At 33.0% G+C, this 23,194-nt stretch overlaps 2 protein-coding genes and 1 long non-coding RNA gene across 8 annotated transcripts in view; 2 read left to right on the top strand and 1 right to left on the bottom strand.

The window, feature by feature from the left end:
• The window catches only part of LOC148602171 (high affinity cationic amino acid transporter 1-like), a 27,135-nt gene extending 9,573 nt beyond the window's left edge, over nucleotides 1–17,562 (bottom strand). The window contains exons 1-11 of one of the 6 annotated variants that reach the window (XM_088556250.1): nucleotides 17,512–17,562; nucleotides 15,644–15,766; nucleotides 12,713–12,832; nucleotides 11,847–11,975; nucleotides 10,257–10,412; nucleotides 8,338–8,477; nucleotides 7,655–7,775; nucleotides 5,348–5,570; nucleotides 4,778–4,917; nucleotides 3,289–3,391; nucleotides 1,496–1,549 (exon numbers count right to left, since the gene is read on the bottom strand). In XM_088556250.1, the coding sequence (XP_088412376.1) occupies nucleotides 1,496–1,549; nucleotides 3,289–3,391; nucleotides 4,778–4,917; nucleotides 5,348–5,570; nucleotides 7,655–7,775; nucleotides 8,338–8,477; nucleotides 10,257–10,412; nucleotides 11,847–11,975; nucleotides 12,713–12,832; nucleotides 15,644–15,752 (1,295 nt within the window). In that variant the 5' untranslated portion in view covers nucleotides 15,753–15,766; nucleotides 17,512–17,562. Of the gene's footprint in view, nucleotides 1–1,495; nucleotides 1,550–3,288; nucleotides 3,392–4,777; nucleotides 4,918–5,347; nucleotides 5,571–7,654; nucleotides 7,776–8,337; nucleotides 8,478–10,256; nucleotides 10,413–11,316; nucleotides 11,466–11,846; nucleotides 11,976–12,712; nucleotides 12,833–15,643; nucleotides 15,767–17,219; nucleotides 17,434–17,511 lie in introns of those variants that run through there. The other 5 variants (XM_088556248.1, XM_088556251.1, XM_088556249.1 and 2 more) reach the window with 5 other exon arrangements.
• LOC148602169 (uncharacterized) lies at nucleotides 16,353–23,194 on the top strand. The gene is made up of 3 exons (XR_015917271.1): nucleotides 16,353–16,411; nucleotides 21,144–21,215; nucleotides 22,308–23,194. It is a non-coding gene; the product is annotated as an uncharacterized LOC148602169 (long non-coding RNA).
• On the top strand, nucleotides 17,898–19,347 carry LOC148602170 (uncharacterized). The gene has a single exon (XM_088555727.1). The coding sequence runs from the start codon at nucleotides 18,507–18,509 to the stop codon at nucleotides 19,245–19,247; it is 741 nt and encodes a 246-aa protein (XP_088411853.1). The 5' UTR covers nucleotides 17,898–18,506; the 3' UTR covers nucleotides 19,248–19,347.

Below are 23,194 nucleotides of genomic sequence, written 5' to 3'. Positions count from 1 at the left end.
GAATAAATAGACAATAACAGTGCACTGACTTGACTTAAAACTGATATAGGAATGAGGCTTAGAACTGGTGGAAAATGAGAGGCTCTACTGAGCATTTCACATGTTCAAGTTTAATTCATATATCAAAGTTTTTGTTGTCAGTGCATTGTTATTGTAATTATACTGCAATAAAATTTTGAATGAAATAATGTTTCAAAGAACAGTGTTTTTGATTTAAAACAGATGACATCCAGGCAACAATGTAATTTTCTTGATGTCAAAACAGCGTCATATTCAGTCAGTGATCTTATATCACATATAAATATAGTCCATTCATTTTGACTGTTCAAATTAAACAGTTGCAGTATAAATTGCTTTTCATAGTTAAAAGTTATTGGAACCACTACAGAATAATTATACAGTAAAAGCTGTTTAAACCAAACCCTTGCAAAATCTGAAAACCTGTCTAAACCAGTCATATTATATTGTCTTTCAAATTAGTTTGAATAAATTTAGAATCTTTGTGAACTGAACACCTATCTTAAGGAGACAGACCTACGGTAAGGGGCATAACTCTTGAAATCAGTGATAAGTTTGTATATATTCAATTTCACCAAAGTCTTTCAAGCTTTAATTTGAAACAGATTGAAATTAATCCAAATTACTTTGATGCTTACATGAAGTGATATAAAATGATGAATACAAACATTCCAATGATTTGTAAGAGTTGTGTCCCTTAACTTAGGGCTACCTCCTAAACTGAAGCAAATTTAAAATCCAAAAGGGGTTCAGTTTAGTCAGGCTTCACTGTACAAATTCTTTTCTTTTACTGATAAAAGATTACTTGATAACCCAATATCATAGTGTTTCCCTATTGTGTAGGGAATGTTTGTATTATTTTTTCTAATGATAAGCCCATTATATTTGTTGTATTATGATTCTATAAATAGTTTTAATTGTGAGCTATTTAGATAAAAATTTGTTTTTTTTTCTCATAATGACTTACTTTAAATTTAAAAAATGACTCTAAATGAATTAAAATGAAACTACAATAAAAAGTATAGTAAAAACATATATATAAACCAAACATGGCTTGACATTCAAAATTTTAGTCTTCTGCTGCATTTTAGGCCAAAAAATAAAAGTCTCGTTTCCTGCCACCAATCAGAAAACAAGAAGATAGATAGGTGGAAAAATTATTTCATATTTCAAAAACATTTTACATTGAGTTAATGGGGAAACAAACTTAACTTTAATGGTGCTTGATCAAAAATGGCCATCAAATGTTTTAGGGTAGGCAAAAAAAAACTAGGGTAGAAAGGGTAGCAGGAAACAGACGTATTATTTTTTCTTGGCCTTACAATTTGAAGCAAATTTGAATTTGGCTTTTGTGATGACTGTTACATTTGTTAAGGCATGACAAGGTACAAAAGCTTGTGATTGCTGAAAGCAGGTATATGAAAGCTGACACCAGACCCAGATGTCTCATTGTTATAATGTATAATTAATTTCTTACATTGAAGTATCTTCTGATAACACTTTTTTGGATTCTATACATTTCACTTTATACCTGAAAATAAAGAGCAATTTAATTTTGTATGTCTGTAATTCTGTTCTAAAGTTCAAAGAGGTACAATTTTCACAAAATTTGGTGGATCTAGAATTTCTAGAATTATGCACAACTATATAACATGTCTTAACAAAACCTACTGCAAAGTTACATAGGTATAGATATAATGGAAATGACATATGCGTTTCACATGTGATTGTTTGAACTTTGAATGCGGACAAACAGTGTGCATTATAGGAAGTGACTCCAGTTGGTCGAGACATCAGCGATATAACAACATAGCATTGTATTATTGACAAAGTAAAATGTAATTTGAGTAGGCAAAACCTAAAATCATAATAACTAGTGATCTGACCTTACCAATCTTTTTTTTTCGGTCATGCTTAACACAATTGTTTTTTAATGCTATTTACTTCAGTATAAGTACACATCAGACTACTAGTGTATAGGTAAATCCCACCTACCTCAGAATTATAACACAAAGGACCACTAGTGTATAGGCTATTCCTACCCTTTTCAGTATTAAAACACAAAGGACCACTAGTGTATATGCTAATCCTACCTACCATAGTATAAGAACAAACAAGGCTGCTAGTGTATAGGCTATTCCTACCCTCCTCAGTATTAGAACACATAGGACCACTAGTGTATAGGCTATTCCTACCCACCTCAATATTAGAACACAAAGGACCACTAGTGTATAGGCTATTCCTACCCATCTCAGTTTTAGAACACAAATGACCACTAGTGTATAGACTATTCCTACCCACCTCAGTATTAGAACACAAAGGAAAACTAGTGTATAGGCTATTCCTACACACCTCAGTTTTAGAACACGTAGGGCCACTAGTGTATAGGCTAATCCTAACTATCTCAGTATAAGAACAAACAAGGCTACTAGTGTATAGGCTAATCCTACCTAGCTCAGTATAAGAACAAACAAGGCTACTAGTGTATAGGCTAATCCTAACTATCTCAGTATAAGAACAAACAAGGCTACTAGTGTATAGGCTAATCCTACCTAGCTCAGTATAAGAACACATAAGGTTACTGGTGTAAAGGCTAATCCAACTCACCTCAGTATTAGAACAGATAGGCCCACTAGTGTATAGGCTATTCCTACCCACCTCAATATTAGAACACAAAGGACCACTAGTGTATAGGCTATTCCTACCCATCTCAGTTTTAGAACACAAAAAAACCACTAGTGTATAGGCTATTCATACCCTCCTCAGTATTAGAACACATAGGACCACCAGTGTATAGGCTAATCCTACCTACCTCAGTATAAGAACAAACAAGGGTACTGGTGTAAAGACTATGCCTACCCACCTCAGTTTTAGAACACATAGGACCACTAGTGTATAGGCTAATCCTACCTACCTCAGTATTAGAACAAACAAGGCTACTAGTGTATAGGCTAATCCTACCTAGCTCAGTATAAGAACACACACGGTTACTGGTGTAAAGGCTAATCCAACTCACCTCAGTATTACAACACATAGGCCCACTAGTGTATAGGCTTATCCTACCTACCTCAGTATAAGAACAAACAAGGTTACAGGTGTAAAGGCTATGCCTACCCACCTCAGTTTTAGAACACATAGAACCACTAGTGTATAGGTAATCCTCCCTACCTCAGTATAAGAACAAACAAGGTTACTGGTGTAAAGGCTATGCCTACCCACCTCAGTTTTAATACACATAGGACCAATAGTGTATAGGCTAATCCTACCTACCTCAGTATAAGAACACACAAGGCTACTAGTGTATAGGCTAGAAGTGTTCCAATTGACATCATATCAACCAGTTCTTGGAGATCAAATAATGTTGCCATTGTTCCTATATATAGCATTGATATACATTTATTATTAGGAATAAAAGCTGTTTTGGAAAAACAAAAAACAGTACCTGAACCAATCTGTGCAACTAAGATTGCGATCGGTCATCAATCATTGATCAGTTTCCAATCAGTCATTGATCCGCCAAAACAATCCATAAAACTGGTCATCGCATCACTTGACAACTGCATTGTCAATATATTTTACGGATGTTTTGTTTCAATTTTTACACATATTTACATAATACAAAAGATTTAAACATCAACAAATTATTTATATTTTACATTTGTTTTATTTTTAACAAAATACAATATGTGGATTTAATATCTTATATTTAGGGTAAATTCAATGAGGCAGTATATTGGATTTGTTCCAGTTGAAATTCATAAATTTACATTAACCAATAATCCATTATTTTACATAACAAAATTGCAATCACATTGGTAACCTGTCATCAAGTTATCAAACTGTCAACGATCAATCAGTCAGTGTTCATAAATCCGTCAAATAGTTTTGCAGATCGGTTGAGGGACTGTACGAGGTGCAAAAGATAACAAAATTAATCATATTTGATACAGCACATTGAGAGAAGTTGCAAAAAAGAAAATAGTCTTCCCTTGGTCAACCAATGAGAAAGTCCATGTATTGCATAAGGAAAACCCTAAAAGTCATTCAAATGGAATAACGAAAACATAAGACCTGCACAATGGCATAATGTAATAAGGAATATGTGAAAGATTCATCAAATTCCATTATGCGATTTCACAGGAGTTGCAAATTAGGACTGACACAGACAAACAGTATGCTCACTACATGAAAATACTCCAAGCTTCGTGGGGGTATAATGATAATGTATTCAACTGATTTTTATCCAGAAACTGTATACATGACAGACTATATAAATAGTTTGGTGAATTTCAATATTCTAGAGCATTCTTCACAAAATACTATGAACCAGTATCCTTAAAAATGGAAATATTTAACTTTAGACTAAAAAAAATAATCCATGCCTGATTCTTTGGTGAACAGCTACATCTATCTATAGATTCTAGCTATTTCAGTAACAGTTTTTTTTTAAATTATTTCTTAACTATGATGGTAAAATTAAAATTTTCAACATGGAAGCCATGGCTGTCATGTTAAAATCTTTATTTTAGCATTGAGAGTGGAGAAATACATTTGTTATTTCAATTAAGAAGCTCAAGGAGAACCAGCTTCTCATCAAAAATTTGGAAAATGTAAAATGGTGGGAAAACCTTTTTTTCTTGTGGAAAGATTTGATGGTGTATTGTGTAAATGGGTAGTATATGTTAATTAAGGTGTCGTATGACAGTTTATATTAATTAAGGTGTTGTATGACTATAATTAAACAGATTATCACTAGTACCTGCAAATATGCCAGACAGAAAAGTAGCCAACAAAGGTGTCTGGAATCTTTGGTTGACATTGGCAAGAAACCTGAATATCAATCCATCTGTTGCCATGGCATATATCACTCTTGGCAACGGAAACATGGCCCCTAATAGACTATAAAAAGAGGGAAATTATGAAACAATATATTACAGACCAAATACACAAAATACATGGGCTAAATCACATGATAATTAAACATTTTCACCCTTTATAGGTGCTGAAAGTTAAGGAGGTAGACCTAAAGTAAGGGACACAACTCTTCCAAATCATTGGAACGTTTGTATTCACTATTTTACATCAATCGAATGAAAGCATCAAAATAACTTGGACTGATTTCATTCTGTTTCAAAAGAAAGGCTTTGGTGAAATTGAATCAGATGATACAAACATTACTGATTTCAAGAGTTATGTCCCTTATCCTAGGTCTACCTCCTTAAATAACATAATTACTAAGATAAAATCCTATCAAAAAACTTTCTGTCAAGAACTTCTTTTTTCTGTGTAATAAAAAGTAAATTTTACCATCAAGATAAATAAAATGTACCTTGTAGAAAGCCCACATACAGCACCCACGGCTATAACATATTTAGCAACATCCCATCCAACATCATGAAAAACTTGTGGTAATGGAGCATCATTGTCAAGGTCATAATATGGCCACATCAAGGTCAAGATCATTGACATACCAGTGTAAGCCAGGAATATGGCCAAAAGAGAAACTACAATACTGATCGGGATTGCTTTCTGAGGATTTTTGGCTTCTTCACCTATATAAATACACAAAACAAATTGTTAGTGAGAAACTCTATGGCATTACCACAAATCACCTTGCCAATTTTTTTATATTTTGCATTTGATAGAAATGTATGAAAATTGTATCCCTTTGTTTCAGAAGTTTTAATACTAAAATTCAGATATTCTGTCAATTTTGTACTTTTCTGTCATTTTCCGGTCATATTTTTGGCTGAGAAAAGGTGTCCACACCCAAGAAACAACTTCATATTTAGACAATACACATTATTATTGCATAGTTTATCATATGTAAAAATAGAATGTTGTTTCTTGGATGAGGACATACATGTAGTTCAAGATGTAAATATCTCCCCAAAAAAAACCCACAAAATTTACAATTCTCTGCTGACTTTGCTTAATGACATATAATCATGGCACCATTATGGAGTCATTACAATGAACTAATGGCACTTACACAGAACATCTGTTTTCCTAATATTTATATAATTTACTATATTTTGAACAATTTCTGTTATTTCAACATATTAATATATTTGGGCCATATTCATTGCTTAATGCCCTGTCACCTTTATTGATATTGTTAAGTGTATTTTTTTCCCACAGATTGAAAATTTTAAGTGGTTTCTAGTCAATAAGGATTAGGATTTAGAACTTTTTTAACTGCTAAGATATACTTTTTAAAAGTTTGTCAAGGTAATTGGGAAGGCATTTTTGTTTTTTTATAATAGGTATTGGGGAAAATGCTCAAAGTTATTTCTTAATAGCAAATGCTATACATTTTGTATTCTGAATTCATTTACGTGAGTGGTTGGAGGAAGGGGGTAAAATGAAAAATAGTGCCAATAATGCGAATCATGTTCATGAAATTTCTTTAAGTATCATCGGTGTGAATTTTGTGCATGCATATCTGACAGCCATATGTACATTGTAAGCTGCTCAACATCTATTTTTAAATTTCATAGCAACAGATGCTTCAATTATAGATGTCAATGGAATGAACAATATTTAAAAGCCTTTGTACTATCTATAAAAATCAAATAAATCACTTTATGACTTGTGGAAAACGCATCTGGCAAAACTTAAATACTATACATGTTGAGTCGATCACCTTTATTTTTTAATGCAGTTCATGTGCACAATATACTGAATGTCATCTGCCTTGCAGGTGTACAGATAAGGTGTAGGGGCGTCAAGCTATGAAAATTGCCTAAAAATATCAACTTTGTTGCAATAACACTAAAGTTCTTCATAACATAGTAAAATACATAAATATAAGGAAAAATAATAATTTGTGGCTTCAGTTCATTGGAATGATGTCATAATAGTGCCATGATTTTACATCATTCAGCAAATACTGCTGAGAATTGGAAATTTTGTTGTTTTTTTTTAGGCATATTTACATCCAGAAAATTATTACCACACCAAAGAAACAACTTTATATTTTCACAAATGATAAACTATGTAATAATGAATGTATTCACTAAATGTGAAGTTGTTTCTTGGGTGTGGACTTCATTTCCTTGCCAAAAATATGACCAGAAAGTGACCAAAATGTACAACATTTGAATGAATATCTGAATATCGGTAAACTTATTTTTTTGCCCTTTCAATGCAAGAATAATCGGAAGTCTTTATGATTTCTCATTTGTGATGAATTCAAGTCTCCAAATTCACAATTAAATTATTCAACACAATTTTTAGTTGAATTTTAGGCCAATAAGACCCTTTATTATCCCATCACCTTTGTCATATTTTCTGACACGGACAAATTGCAGTTAGCAAGTTTTGTTGGTCCTGCACTTAAAACCCTGAAAATGGCATTAGGTCAGGAAAATTTGGCCTCCACAGAAGTCCAGTATTGTTCCAGAACTTAAAAGACTAGTTTTAAATGTGAGGTCCAATAAAATTATGTTCAGATCAGTATAGCGCAACACTTCACTGGTTAAAATGTCCAGTATCAAATTCAGATCTTCATGAAGAATTTAAATAAAGAATTCAGATAATTTATCATATGATTTTGCATAACAGACAATTTGAAGAAAAACAACTCATAGACAAACAAAAGTCATATGTTCAAATCCATGAAGTATATTCAAACCTGTAGTGGCAATGCAATCAAATCCTACAAAAGCGTAGAAGCAGGTGGCAGCACCAGCCATCATTCCAGAGAACCCAAATGGTAAAAATCCTCCAGATCCTGCAGTTGTTCGATTGCCAATCTAAGAATAGAATCATTTTAAATGGAGGAAAAAAATTTGACAAAGCAATGAAGTAGTAGTCATTGTAAAAATCATGAAAATTCTGTAATATGCGATACACACAAAAAAGGCTACACATGTTTATTTTTGATATTAAGTTACTTTATAGGTCTACATGATGACATGCATTATTATTCATTGCAATTTGTCTGCTCTTAGGAGATAATCCACATTGAAAATTGTACAGTTTCTATTGTATTTAAACGTCATAGAGTTATCTCCCTTTATTTTGAATTCTACAGTACATTCTATATGATTTTTTCCTCCTAAGAACAAGGCCTAAGTGAAGAGCGACATGTTAATTTCTGTTTACCATAATATTTTTAACAGAATATCAAAAATAAAAATATGTAGCTTTTCCGATCATATATTACATTTTGCATGATTCTTATCTAGAGTGCTACTTAAGAACATGAAACTGTATAATTGTTTTTTTTTTAATTACAGACTATTAGTGATTAGTGCGAAGAATAATTTTAAATTATGGACAGTTTTGATTAAAAAAATAATTGAATTTTCTCACCTCTTTCTCTCCAAGGGACCAGTTGTGAATATCTGCTTTAAATGCTCCACACACAATTACATAAGTTACAACTAATAAATTTACACCAGTAAATATGTTGTTAAATGTTGAGGACTCTTTTACACCAACGGCTAAAATACCTGAAATTATATGCAGTGAAATATCATATACTAAAGTAATCTGGTGTTCCTCACCCAAATGTAAAATCAACAAGGAACTCATAGCCATATGTCCCTGTCGCTACAAAAAGGTTGAAGTGCAAAAGTCCCATATAACTCTGGTAAAATTTGTCAATTCAAAATGGTTGTGCAATATGATCAACTTCATATGGTGACAAACAAGCCTACAAAATTTGAACAAAATCTGTGAAGTGATTTCCAACGAGTTGCATTCACAAGTGTGATGAATCGAATGGATGCACGGATGGACAGAAAGATGAATACCTTTATATCTATGTCCCATTCTGCCTAGTGGCGGAATAAAAAAAGGAATCCAGATGATTATGTGTTCTCTTGACAGGATGGTGATAAATGACCTTCTATATCCATATTTCTATTGGCAACTTTACCAGGTATTGTTTTTTCCGCAGTTTACAATGCCTGATGTTGTCTTTCTCAACTTAATCATGATATTAAAAAAAATTCAGTAACTTCAAAATGACTAAGTTACTTCAAATAGACTGTGTCGTTAATAAAGAGAAAAATGTTCATTTATAACATCTTAACAGAACATCAAATCTTGCTTTATCAAGCTCACTTTGACATTTTCAGTCTCAATTTTTAAACTATTATTATTCTATATGTATCCTATACCTGGTGTCAGAAGGAATACAATTTATATACTTGGGCTTAATAAGGAACTCAGGCAGTAAATAACTACCATGGTCACACACAACATTTGACTGGCAATTCATAAAATCAAATGTATACTTTTGTTTGGTCTTTGATAAAACTCTTTTCACTGCAGAAATTTGAAATCTATTTTATTCTGAACAACTCGTTATCTTCAAAGAGCTTCTTACAACGGAACCTTATAAACAAGCTTCTTTTATATGCAAACTGCAAACAAATACAGTTTAGTCATGTAAATACAGGATGTTCTTGTACAGTCCTTGAACCGATACGCGCAACAATTTGACAGATCAATGACTGTTGACTAATTGATCACTGACGGATTGATGACCGACGACCGATCAGATCGCAGTTTTTTTTATGTAAAATGGTGTAAGATCTATTTGAAATAAAAGAAATGTAAAATAAAAGTATAAATTGATGTTTAAATCTATTGCATTATGTAAATATGTGTAAAATTAACAGAGAAAACAAGAAAAAACGTAAAATACAGTGACTGCTCTGTGGTGACGTGATGCAATCACCGGTTTAATGGATCAGTTTGACAGATTGACGAATGACCAGAAAATGATCAGTGACCGATGACCGATTGCAATTTTTGTTGCACGTATCGGTTCAGGTACTGTACCACTGTAAAAAGAATTCTGAAAAATTTAGGTCTCCTTGAAAAAAAATAACTACCCCACTTTCAATATCTGTTTACAAAACTACAAAATCATGTCAAAAACATAGGCACTTGTTCTGTGGGGAAACACTACTTTGTTCATTGATAGTCAACCCCTTTTGATAGTGTTTCCCCACATTGATAGAAACAAGCACCTGTGGTCATTAATTCACGTTTTTCACCCACATTGTACCAAAGGGAAAGTGGGATATATTTAATAACTTTTCCTAACCACAATAACACTTGCTATGGGTGACAGGGAATCCTAGAGAACTGTTTTATAATAATAACCATACTCCAACACAATGTTAGAATACACATAAGGGTTTAATAAATCCGGTAAAAAATAATTATCTCCCTTTTATCTTTAACAGTATACACAACTAGTTGATACACCAACTTACAAGTTAATAGAAATGTTATGGCAAAGGCAAAAAAATCTGGATATGGAGAAAGTCCTCCAACATCCATTGGCATATTGTCCAAGAAAAAATGCTGGATGGTTTTGTTGATAAGAGAATCGAAGTAGGAACTCCATGCTCTTGCCACACTTGCAGTACCTGAAAACAGAAAAATGTAAAACAAATGTTAAAAGTATTTTGCCAGTCTATCAAGTCTATACAGGGAAACAAAAACAGAAAAAAAACCAAATATGGTGAAAGAGTAATCAAATGAACCAAGATTCTAGGAGAAATCAAAGGAATGTAATCCAGGGACAAAGACCAGACATGGAAAACAGACACACACAACAAAGAACATAAAGTAAATAAAATCATACATACAAAGCAACAAAAGTAAATGAGCAACTTGAACTCCACTAAAAACTTGGAGCATGGACCAGGTGCACCGGTAGGGTAAGCATCCTCTCTTTTTCTAGAGACACATGCCGAGCTGCTCATAAAAAGTCAAGTCCGGAAAAGACAACAAATGCACCAGTGTATAACCTAAATACAAAATTAGGTCATTCATACATGTACATTCTTGGTTCTCATATATATACATTCTTGATTCTCAAGCATTTTTGGACAGTAACAGTTATACATTTTATTGGAAACTTTTTTCCTATTGAATTATGCAATCAACACACCTAGCAAATACTCAGGTAACAGATGGTAGATTTGGGATAACATGCATTGTGAAGAGGGATAATTTGGACATTTTTTTTTATGGCAATAAAAATGGCAGGAACATTTCTAAAGCATACAAGATCTTCACTACAAAGTGTATTGAGGTTGTTATGATGCTTATCAACAATACACAGTTCAATTTTTTTTATGTATCAAAATTACTATTTTACAGATTTTTACATTCACCTGCACTAAAGTCTTGGGATTAGAACATATAAATGTATGGGACCCCAAACATAAATAGCTCAAAATTCTTCTGTCAGAAATTACATGCAATTTGGAAGTGATTGTTGGAATTTTTAATGCAGGCACTGAGCAGTGATCAAGAAAATCTCACACATTTCTGTTGGACAAGCCATCACTCCATATCTATGGTTGGAACATTAATATATTTTAATCCCTGCCTCATCTCTGTAGTACCTGACATCCCACATTGTACTTTGTGGTAAATCAGTCATTATAGTTCTTAATGCAGGCACTGAGCAGTGATCAAGAAAATCTCACACATTTCTGTTGGACAAGCCATCACTCCATATCTATGGTTGGAACATTAATATATTTTAATCCCTGCCTCATCTCTGTAGTACCTGACATCCCACATTGTACTTTGTGGTAAATCAGTCATTATAGTTCTTCATTTTGTTTATAATTTTAATAAGTTTAATGTAGTGTTATGTTATAATATTAATGTATGTAATGTATCATGCCCTTACAGGCCCATTCATATGGACAATAAAAGTTCACTTTCCTCTATAATGGTGGCACATTATCAACAAAGTCATTTTTTGAGAACAGAAAGCTCTGTCCCACATAGGCAAAACCTAAAATATATTACATGTATGTTTACTAAACCTGTAGATAACCTACCTATGACATACTCCAGTATAAGATTCCATCCAATGATAAAAGCTATAAACTCCCCAACAGTCACATAGCTATACACATATGCTGACCCAGTCTTAGGGACTCTCGCACCAAACTCTGCATAGCATAGACCTACAGATAATGTTATGAAGTCACACTTAATACTTACAATACTATTTCGTATAGAAATACTAGTGGCATTCAAAATTTTTCAAACCATCAGTATTTTTAATACTATGAAAGTACTGTAATTTGTGGTTACCAATTTTGTGGATTAGGAAGGAACACAAGTTCATGGATTCTACAGGTTTTTAGGATACATATCAATAGAAATATCCGTTTCGTTGGGAACCAAATTTCACTGTTTCCCACGAATAACCAAGAAAATTGGTACCCCACCAACAGAAAGTTGAAAATGAAGCCAAATGTTTAAATTATCTGTGTTCTCTCTTCCTGAATTCAATATATTGGTTCCAGAAAGTACATGTTGATAAAGTTAATATCCTTTAAGAGAACAATATGGAACCTGATTTCTAAGGCCAACTGCATTCTAGTTTCCTGATCAATGGGTCAAAGAGAAAAGAAAAAACAAAGCTTTTTATCTACATTGTAAATCACAGATCTTGACTCATTAGAAAATGATTCCCCTTTTTTCTGTTCAAGCATTAAATTCCACTTGAAATTACTGATTTAGAAGAAATGTACAACAGAAAATTGAATGCTTTTATATCTAATAAATTCTAGCTATGTATTTGAAAAAAAAATCATTCATATTGTTGCTAAATTTTCATTTTATCTTTCATTTTTTTCAATTTAAATTCAGTTTATTAATAAAAACACTAAATGAAAAGAATGTGAGAAGATGTTACCTGCCAATACAGAGGCTACTGCAGCAATGAAGAATGACAAAACAACAGCAGGTCCAGCCTTCTCCTTAGCAACCTGCCCAGCAACCACATAAATTCCTGCTCCCAATGTACTTCCTATACCTGGTAAGTATAAAATTACATTTTATTAGTGAGTGCTATAGGTTGTTGGTCAAGCTATTTCCTGACTTATTCCAACCTGTAAGGTGTTGGAGTATGGAGCAACAATTCCAACCTCTTACTTTGTAGGAGAAACTTTAGTTCTGACAGCTTTTATCAGTTTCACATTCCATGCCATGATGGAGAAGAAGGTCAACCACAAACCATTGTTTTTTACTCACTTAGAATGCAATGTGGCCAAAATAAATTTTAACAGGCTCTTAAACTGATCAAATTAGATAAATACATGTAAATAATAAAAAAAAAACACTTCACATTTACCAATATACATTTATACATCAAATACATGAAAAGATTACCATAAAAATCATGTAAAAGTTTTAAAATACAAGTACATGTTCATGTACATTAAAAAGTTTGTACAATGTATGATGCAAATATCGTGTAACATGTGAATTGGGTGCAACTATCATGCACTACTACAGATGTGCACATATTTGTATGAATTACATGAATAATGTGGGTGTATGGTAATAAATATTATACATACAATATCAGGTGGTCATGATGAAAATATGTGTTCAAATTTTTTTTGGCATTTTTTTTTTTAATTCTTTCTTAAATATATACCATCCTAGAAAAATGGTACTGTTACACAAGTAATATAGGAGGAAAATCAGAGGAAATATTTTAAATGAACACGGTGTATAATTATAATGTTGTTTACAACCTGCAGGTAAAAAAATCAGATCAACAATAAGTTTTTCCTGTCAGTTTTAATGATACACCCATTTGCCACCTTTGAGCCCCTTATTTTCAAAAGGGATGGGGCAAAAACCTCCAAAAAGTATAAGTCCCAGTCCTAGGAACAATGTGAAGAATTTTTTTTTTTTTAAACTGGATAAGTTTTACTTCAGTTATCGTAAATAAACTAAAGTTAACAGATGCCAGCAGTCACCAACAACTATACCAGTATACAACTGAAAATTTATTTTGGTGGTCATATAATAATGCAAGACATAACTAAACTTAGGACTGACCGAAGTGTCAGATTATACACACAGATGCCATTGTGAACCTATCTAAACATTAAACTTGTTGGGTTAAGATGTGTGTTTGGGTTTTTTTAAGGTTGAAAAGACATTGGAATTGATTTAATCACACTTTAAAAATGTCTGTATAAAACAATTTTTTTTTTCCTGATAATTAAGGATTTGTTTAAGACAGGTTTCACAGTAAAACTGATAGTTCTAACTACTGGAGGTAATTCCTACCTGAAAGTATCTTGGTTGTTTAAAAGTTTCCATCTCACATCTGTAGAATTCTAATCATGGGATTATTCATGCTTATAGCCGTTTTTGATTGGTCGAGAACGTCATTGCCAGAAAGTTCATACATTCATGAACTTTGCCAGATCATTCATACATGCATGAAGGCCAGTGAATTTGAAACCAATATGGTGGCCCAGTACTTTGAAAGAGTGTGGCAATGAACTGAACGGCATAATACAGCCGTAAGAATAGTTTATTACATGCACACTGATTTTACCGGTCAAGTTTGTTTACAGAGAGTAATTTTCAGCTCTGGGAAAAAAACTTATAACTGAGTCTGACTGAACTCTTGAAAACACCTTGTTGTAATTTTCCTTCTTCCTTGTTGTATTTTCTTAATAATTATATTCCTGTAGAATTGTTTACATCTCGTATTTTTCAATGCCAACTAGCCGCCTTCACTGTCGTTGTGCAGCTGGTTGTGTGTAAATATTCATCCACACTCCAATACATGTGCAAAGGAATGTGTATGTATTGAAGCGTAAACATTAACACAGTGTATCAATATAACCAACTAAGGCTCTAAGAGGGTAACTTTAACTGTTGGATAGAATTATAAGGATTTAACAGCTATTTTCGGCCGTTCATACATGTATGAACGGATCTCTCCACTTCCAAAACATCATGCAGTACCAGTATATTGAAGAAACATCAAAGTATTTTCAATTTTTTGGGTGTGATAATTTGTTTTTTATGGAGACATTTGTTCAATACAGGCTCAACATTTACATATGTATGATTGATTGTTTGTTGGGGTTTAACGCCCAAGCAGCAATATTTAAGCTATATTCAGGCGATGAACATGAAATGGATGATAAAATGAACATGAATGATGATAACATTAAACAAGGGATGGGACACAAGAATAATAGGGTCGACAAATTTTTATTGCCACTAGAAAAAGGGGGATGCTTAGGGACGGGTAATTTAGCCTCCAGTGGCGGAGCGCAAAGGTTCCTACTCCTATTGAATACCACAACAGGGTTCTTTAATGTGCGAGGAACGTGGCATCTTTCCCAACACGGCACACCACTATGGTTTGCGGTCAGGTTTTCCGTATTTTAGGGTGACAACCCCTAGATATATGCCAGGGATATCCCATTCCACCACCAGGGGCACACATCCCAAATGCTCTGTGGGCAGAGCGCCTAGCTCCCGGCTAGGTTCCTGAGCACTATTTACTCACCTTTAACGACAAACTTAGTGCAGCTGCGGGCCAATTCTTTTGACACCTGGACCTGCTCAGGGCACATTTACATGTGTAAAAACTATAAATTTGATCAGATTAACATTGTCTATTGTTCCTTTTCATGATTACCATGGTAACATAGAATAAATTTAATCTCCTGATACCTAAACTTTTTTAAAACCCATATGGATACCTTTGGTCCCTTCATAAGTATAACTTCGAAATTTTCCAAATATTTACAGATTTTGGAAAAATAATTATTGCCCATACACCTTAATAAAAAGGATCTCTAACCTAATGCTGTTAAATCAAAGGTTGTGAGGCATCTAGCAAGTTTGGTGTCGGTCACAGTTGCCAAGTCAACATACTTTTTCCTGACAAGTTTACCAATGAATGTAGTCATTCCCAGTTACCAACCTGAAATGGATTAAGTCTTGAAAGAAAGACAAATAAATTTCAATCAATGATTAACACACCACATTATCTTCACAGAATCCTACATACACAAAACAAAGCACAAGAAATACATACATGTATAATATAAATTATATACTTTACAATAATACAACTTATACATGTAGAAAGTTCAGATAATATTGAATGAAAACTCATGCATGTACGTATAGTTGTGAAAACGATGGAATCAAAGTGCTGTTAGCACTGGAGGTTTTATTTTCTAGTAAAAATTGTAGCATGAAAAAAAATTCAAAAACTGCAAACAAACATTTCCCAAACTAAAAATATAGTCAATAATTAAACAGCATCAATCTTACAAATTTTGTTCCATTTCAACTTAGTCCCAATTTTAAAAAATTTTCCAAAGTCTGATTTGCATTTACATTCAAAAACTATTTTATCAGAGTATTTATTCTACAAGATAATAATACCCAAATAAAACTAATTTCAGAGTCAGAAAATAATTTCCATATGACTTCCCAAATTAGACACTTTTTATCAATTTGAATTTTCCCACCAATTTCACTTGGTTATAATCACTATTTTTCACCTCCCGTTTATTTATCATAAACTATTAATGATAGAATGGAAATTGTGACCGATACTGTAAGTGCATTAAATGGAACATGCTTAACACATTTAAAGCTTTGTTGCACATTACTAAATTCCGTATTTAAATGCAGATTTATTAATAAACATAAATCAATGCCAAAAAGGAGTCCCTCAAATTTATAGTTGAATTATTTGAAGAATAGATTTTACTTTCATTTGCAGAAATAATAGAATATTATTGAACTGAATAATTGCCAGAGATGTATTTTTAAGCTTTAATGAAGTGCCGTTGGCTCATCTTAGAAATATTTTATCCAACAAAACTTACAGTTAACAATATGCTTAATATTCATTTTGATTAGTTGGGGGGGGATAGAAGCATATTGTCATCATTTGAGAAGTTGATAAATTTAAAGGGGTCAAAATAAAATTTTCTTACATCATAGATGCATGGTTGGTGGGGGGTATGGCCATTTAATTTCCAACTGGCCTACTGGGATTTTTTTTTCAGTCTCTTTTACTGATAATTATTTTTGACAAATTCATGTGTGACATGAGAACTTCTTTCATGTAATTTTTTTACCCCATTACTTCCTTTTACAAGGGAGGGGGTATTTTTTTATATGAAACAAGTCAGTCAAATGCCTTAGTCCGAATTTCCTGTGACCCTGCAACCCTCCTCTTTTTTATTTGGATACTAAACCTGACATATCAATATCCAAATAAAAAAGAAGAGGGTTGCAGGGTCAGAGGAAATTCGGACTTGTGATGTGCAAGTATATAATATAATCAAGTATTGAAGTAATGACAGTAATGTATTCGTAGTATGATACTAATGCCATGATTGTAGAAAATTGCTTACTTTTGGTGAAAACAAAGTGACTAGGTTATCGTCCTGTTTCAAAAAATAAAAACAAAAATCAAGTTTTCCTAGTATCTAGACTCAATATGGAACACTTAACATTTATGACAAAAACATCCGGTTGCCGGTTAACCATTGACACCAGTGGAAAAGTAATCATTATCACGTGCTAAAATGCGTTTTTCTATCTTATGGGTTAAATAAGTTATCAGAACATGACTTTGCATAACTATGTCATCAGATATATCATGCTACAATCACAGTTAGTAAAAATATTGTACATTGAACCTACAACGTTCTATTTAAAATCACGACAACACCATAACTTCCGGTTAGTGTTACAAATCGCTCCAATGTAAACTCGTCCCAAATTTACTATGAACGGTGGCGAAAAAATGCGCGCCAGAGTTTATGTTTAAGCGGCTTAAATTGTAATCAGGAACGGATCCAGATTTTATTTTTGGGGATTAACTAGAAGTAAAGACCAAGCCAAGCAAGGCAAGGAAATTTTTCGGGAGTGTGATTTGTGAAGAATTTCATTTATTTATTTACTTATTTATTTATAAAATAAAATAAATGACTTTAATACCTCATTTTTTTCTCAATTAACTTTAAATTTGCGACTTCATAAATGTGCCTCACGATGTATACAAAGACTGACAGTACAGTCAATGGAGGGTTAAGTAATTAAAGATTTGTAAGAGTGGTTAGTACGGTGTCTTCTAGCTATTCCAACATTTTGAAATTACATATTCTACCTATTCCAACATGCTGAGAACAATAGATGTTGTTATAGCCTAATATGTTGTTACAATAATTAGTAATTAATTAGTTTTACAGGTAAAATTTACCTGAGAATTAAATATGAAAAATTACTGTTTATAAATTTTCCTACAAAATAAATTTTGAGTGAAAATGAATTAAATTCTAATAATATAAGAAAATGAGGAATATGTTTTATTAAAATAAAAATAGAAATTATGTTAAACTTTTTAAAACCATTTTAACTTTCTACCATTTAACATGCCAATAATTGACAATGCCAAGCTGGTTTTGGTTGATGAAGCCAAGCTTATTACTTTTTAATTTATTTTAATGATTTATGAATAGTATTCACTTTTATCTTGATGCCAACTGTCAGTTCAAAGCTGAACATCCCAAGCTTTAAAATGAGCTTAAATAGTGAGGGTCAGCCATTCTGTAGTCATTCATAATAAAACATGGCAAATGCACAGTTAGACATTAGATTTACCACCAACAGACTAGGCAATCAGAACCTGATCCACAATGGCTTTAAATTCCAAGCCCGTAAAGAACAACCAATGTATATTCGACTACTCAGTTGTTTTCAAAGATCTATGTAACACCAACAACACTCCTCTTCACCCGACAACCATGTTTGTAGACTACGAAACAGCAGTACACAATGCCGCCTACGCAGTATTCCCTGGCATCAACATCAAAGGTTGTTTCTTCCACTACACCCAGTGTATATGGAGAAATGCACAGAAACATGGCCTTCAAACTGCATACAAAGATGATGAGTATGTCCACCAACTAGTTCGCAGAGCAGCTGTACTACCACTACTACCACCAAACACTGTTGAAGACGTATGGTTTAATGCACTTGAGGACATCAACGATGCTGACACCAACACTGTCACTTTAGGTTTCACCGACTACGTCACCAGCTACTGGGTTGAAGGCCATCGCAACCTCTGGAACCACTACGCCACAGAGGGACCCAGAACTACAAATCACCTTGAAGGTTGGCATGGGAAGTTGAAGAAACTTGTAAAATCACCACACCCGAACATTTTCAACATGGTTCGACTACTCAAACAAGAAGAAGCAATACACGCATTGACTCTAATACAGTATTCAGCTGGTGGTAAACGAGTACCAAAGAAAATAAAATACAGAGAGATAGACAACAGACTCGCCAACCTGAAAACCAGACTTCAAAACCAGGAACTCACACCAGTCCAGTATGCTGATGCCGCATCTTACTTGTTACACATTGACTGAAATTTACTATGTTTTATTTGTGTTTCAACAGTATATTTGTGCTTTTTGTCTTGAATTAACTTTTGCAATATTGCAGTATGATTTTAGTAATTTGTTTATATTTGTGCTTCTTTACTGATCAAAGAATTTTGTTAGTGCTAAATAATTTAGTTGTTCAATATGTTGTTTATATATAATCAAATGTACAAAATAAAAAAAAATGAATTTATTTAGTTTTAATTTCTTTTTCTCATGTTCAAATCATTTATTCCATGAAGATACCAGTAGGCATGATTCAGACAAAGTCATCACAAATATAACAGAATACAACAATACAATATCAGACAAAATCAGTTTTTATAGCACAGTTTCCCAATAAACATTAAAAAAATCAAAAGTAACTGTACTGAAGTAAGCAAAGGATACATTTACAAAACATATTAATTCTAACATTCTTACAAAAATCACCTTTTTACCTGTAATTAACATCACCAATTAAATAATGTTTTTACAAGCTAATCCGATTGTTTGTCCAATGTTTACACAATAATTCCACCTATTCCAACATGAAATTTTTGTTTTTTTAACTTAAATTTCAAAATGTTGGAATAGGTGGAATGAACCGTTAGTACATACTCTACTGTTGTACAGCCAGATAAGACACTGTCTTGCTCTCTCAAATTATTGACATTATCATGGCTAATTGATAGTCTAGCAGTGCTAGAGGCCGGGCTAGAGGTTGGCTGATAAGGTTTTCCACTTGGCGCCATCCATATATTTGGAGTATGGATGAACGGTTTTTCAAACCCTTACGTTTCAGGAATAGGCTTATATAAATTTGAATGCATTGTAAGTCAAATAAAGCTATCACACCTAAAACTGTTTCCTAGTAAAGCATCATTCACCCTTAAATTTTAACTTAGTATGAGTATAATTACCTCAATGAAGACAAAGTTATTTTACGGAACTGCAAGGAAGATTGATCAAGGGAAAAAGATTGTAGCGGGAATAAAATCCTAAAAAAGGACTACACAAGGAAAATAGACACACACAACAACGAACATGACACAACCTAAATAATACATACAAAGAAACAAAAGACTCCACTAAAAACTGGGAGCATGGACCAGGTGCACCGGTGGGGCAATTAAGCGCCATCTGCTTTTCTAAAAACACCAGTCGAGTTGCTCATAAAAATTCAAGTCCTAGGTAGACAACAGATTCTATTGTCAATGACTCTTCAAATGGACTTTTTGCAGCTTTTTTTCGGCATATGAATAACTTCTTATAATAAAGAGCATTTCATCCGTTGAAAGTTTCAGATTAATTTTCTTCTGAATCAACGTCATCATCATAGAGTATTTCAAATCTACTAATTTTATTAAGATATAAACTTCATGTACAAAGGATAAAATGCCTGTTTTATCAGACAGCAAATTAATGTGAGCGTGGTTTAAAAGCTGTTCTCATCTCACGATTATATTTCACGGATTTAAGATTTTAATTTAAAAAAAAGGCCATCAACCTTGTTTGCAAATTCTATACAAACTTTCTATATAAATGGTAAAATTGGACGTGTAAGAACCGAATCAAACAAGATAGTTTTTTTTCTATATTTTGCTTAGTTAAATCAATTAGCACAGAACTAAAAATGTAAAAACATTTAACTAAATCCTTTCATCGAGTATTTCTTGTAAAATTCCCTTGTTTGAGGTGTCACAACGATGTCACACATCACGCAAGAAATGTTTCACAACATTAACAATATTGACAAGTCATCTCGACACTATAAAATGACGCCGAGCATTCCTGAATTTAACAATAATTAGACAAGCACCACAATGGTGAATGTTTTTGAACAAATTTTCAGCGTTCTTATTTTCTTTTTCATGGTGATGATGATAATTTTCTCCACAGGATATTACTATGATGAGGGCAATGAGCGAGAGCCATATGACCGTGAGAGTCCTTATGAATGATATATAAATGGTAAGTACTACTGTATACAACACAAGAGGCCAATAAAACAGATTTTAAAACAAAAATAAAAGGTACGGTCTTTGCTTTTTTCTGACAAAAAAAACTGGAAAATGTTCAAGATTACATAAACATTCCTGCAGCTCGTTTCTGTGGATATAATTCATCATAAAATCTTTGCTTGGTTTACAAGGTTTTTTTTAATGGTTCAGTTGACATTTCTGACTGAGTTTTGTCTACGAATTTCTCGTTTGATTTTTACATGTATAACGGTATGTTTCCCCTATGTACATTTGGTTTCTCCGATTGCGTTTTTTTCTCTGTATTCTTCTCTTGTGACATTTCGGTAAGTTCTTGTTGTTTCCTACTGATTTTTTTCTACGGATTTATCCTCGTTTGACCGATCAGTGTGCATCCTTTCTGCATTTGTTTTTTCCTACTGTTTTGTTTACTGTAACAGTTTTCTCTTCGTTTCACCGATCGGTATGCTTCTTTTTCTTTAGTTGTTGTTTCTAACTGATCAGTATGTTTTCTAATGTTCAGTTTGTGTGTCTGGGTGTATTTTGTCTACAGTTTCCCCTCAATTGGTTATTATGCACCATGTTGTTCAGCTGGTGTGCTTGACTGTGTTTTGTCTATGGATTTCTCCAACTTTATTTTAACACAAGTAAAACAACATGAGTTTTAACATTAATTGAAAATTTCAACTTACATGTATTTCCATATAGCCGTCACAAAACAACAGGTCCCGTTTAACTATAATGACAACATATACTTTTCTGAATGGATCGCATCCTTAAAATATATAAAATATTAATTTGTCAAGCACCATGCCATACACGAATTGATTTATGATTTACAATTCAACTAGAAAACAAAGCTAGTTTTTACTCCAGGATCGGATCCAAGGACGGGCATGCTGGGTGAATGTTCCCACCCTAAAATTGGGAAAAATTGTATGAAATCTTGATTTTTTTTCACGCGTTGTTTGACTCGCTTCGCTCGGTATTTTATTCTATTAACGCCCCCTAAACCAAAAATGCTGTATCCGCCTCTATATTCGAAACTATTAAATATCAAATTCATTAAAAATTATACTTTCAGACACCGGACAGACACAGAATTGTACATATATACAGTATTATATAAACAGATCCATGTCACCGGTATTAGAATGATCACAGAAATCTAACATACAGAGTGAGAAGTATGCCAATATTCAGGGAATTTGACATTATTTGGTGTACTCCAGAAATCATCATTGTTTTTCCTTCATTATCAGAAGTCACATGGACAATATGGTTATCTTGTTCTTCTGACTGTTATAAGCACAATTACATGTACTTGTATCGAGAAAAATAAATACACATGCACAAAGCGTGTATAACGTTTAAAAGATATGAAAGGACTCTGGCCATACAAAAGCCGACCCCAAGAATTTGAAAAGAGGGTGGTCTAGAAAAAAAGAAGTTTTCTTTTTGCTTATTTTTGTCCAAGTTTTGTTCGAATTTATATCAAAAATGGTCAAAGGGGGGACTTCAGGGGCCTGGTCACGTTTTTTCCGCTACGACAGAAACAGGAAGCTCTATATCTTATAAATCTTTCAAAATTATTTTCTCCTGGAATATCATGTAAAATCCTCTTTCAATGTAAAGTAAGTCCAACTCATTCTGTACATATACGGAATTTTTAACCTCTACATTTTAATTTGTGGTGAAAGAATCATAATTATAGATTTGTATAATCTGGTACACGTATTCACCCGTAATATCCCGTAATATTCCGTAATATCCCGTAATATTTTCTATCAACATATCTTGATAACCTGATAACGCATATGGAAACTACATTTAATGTGGGTGTTCGTATTTATAAAATATAATTTCTTATTTGTAATTTGGAGAGATGACCCAGAGTACCTGCTAAATAACTTTAACATGTTGACTATAATACATGCAATGAAAACATTGTAAATACAAATTCAGCTGGAA

The sequence above is a fragment of the Perna viridis genome, chromosome 12, assembly GCF_037379345.1.
Source record: "Perna viridis isolate PV_CMFRI_1.1 ecotype Kerala chromosome 12, ASM3737934v1, whole genome shotgun sequence".
NCBI classification, from domain to species: domain Eukaryota; kingdom Metazoa; phylum Mollusca; class Bivalvia; order Mytilida; family Mytilidae; genus Perna; species Perna viridis.
This window is presented reverse-complemented; position numbering and strand designations above follow the sequence as displayed.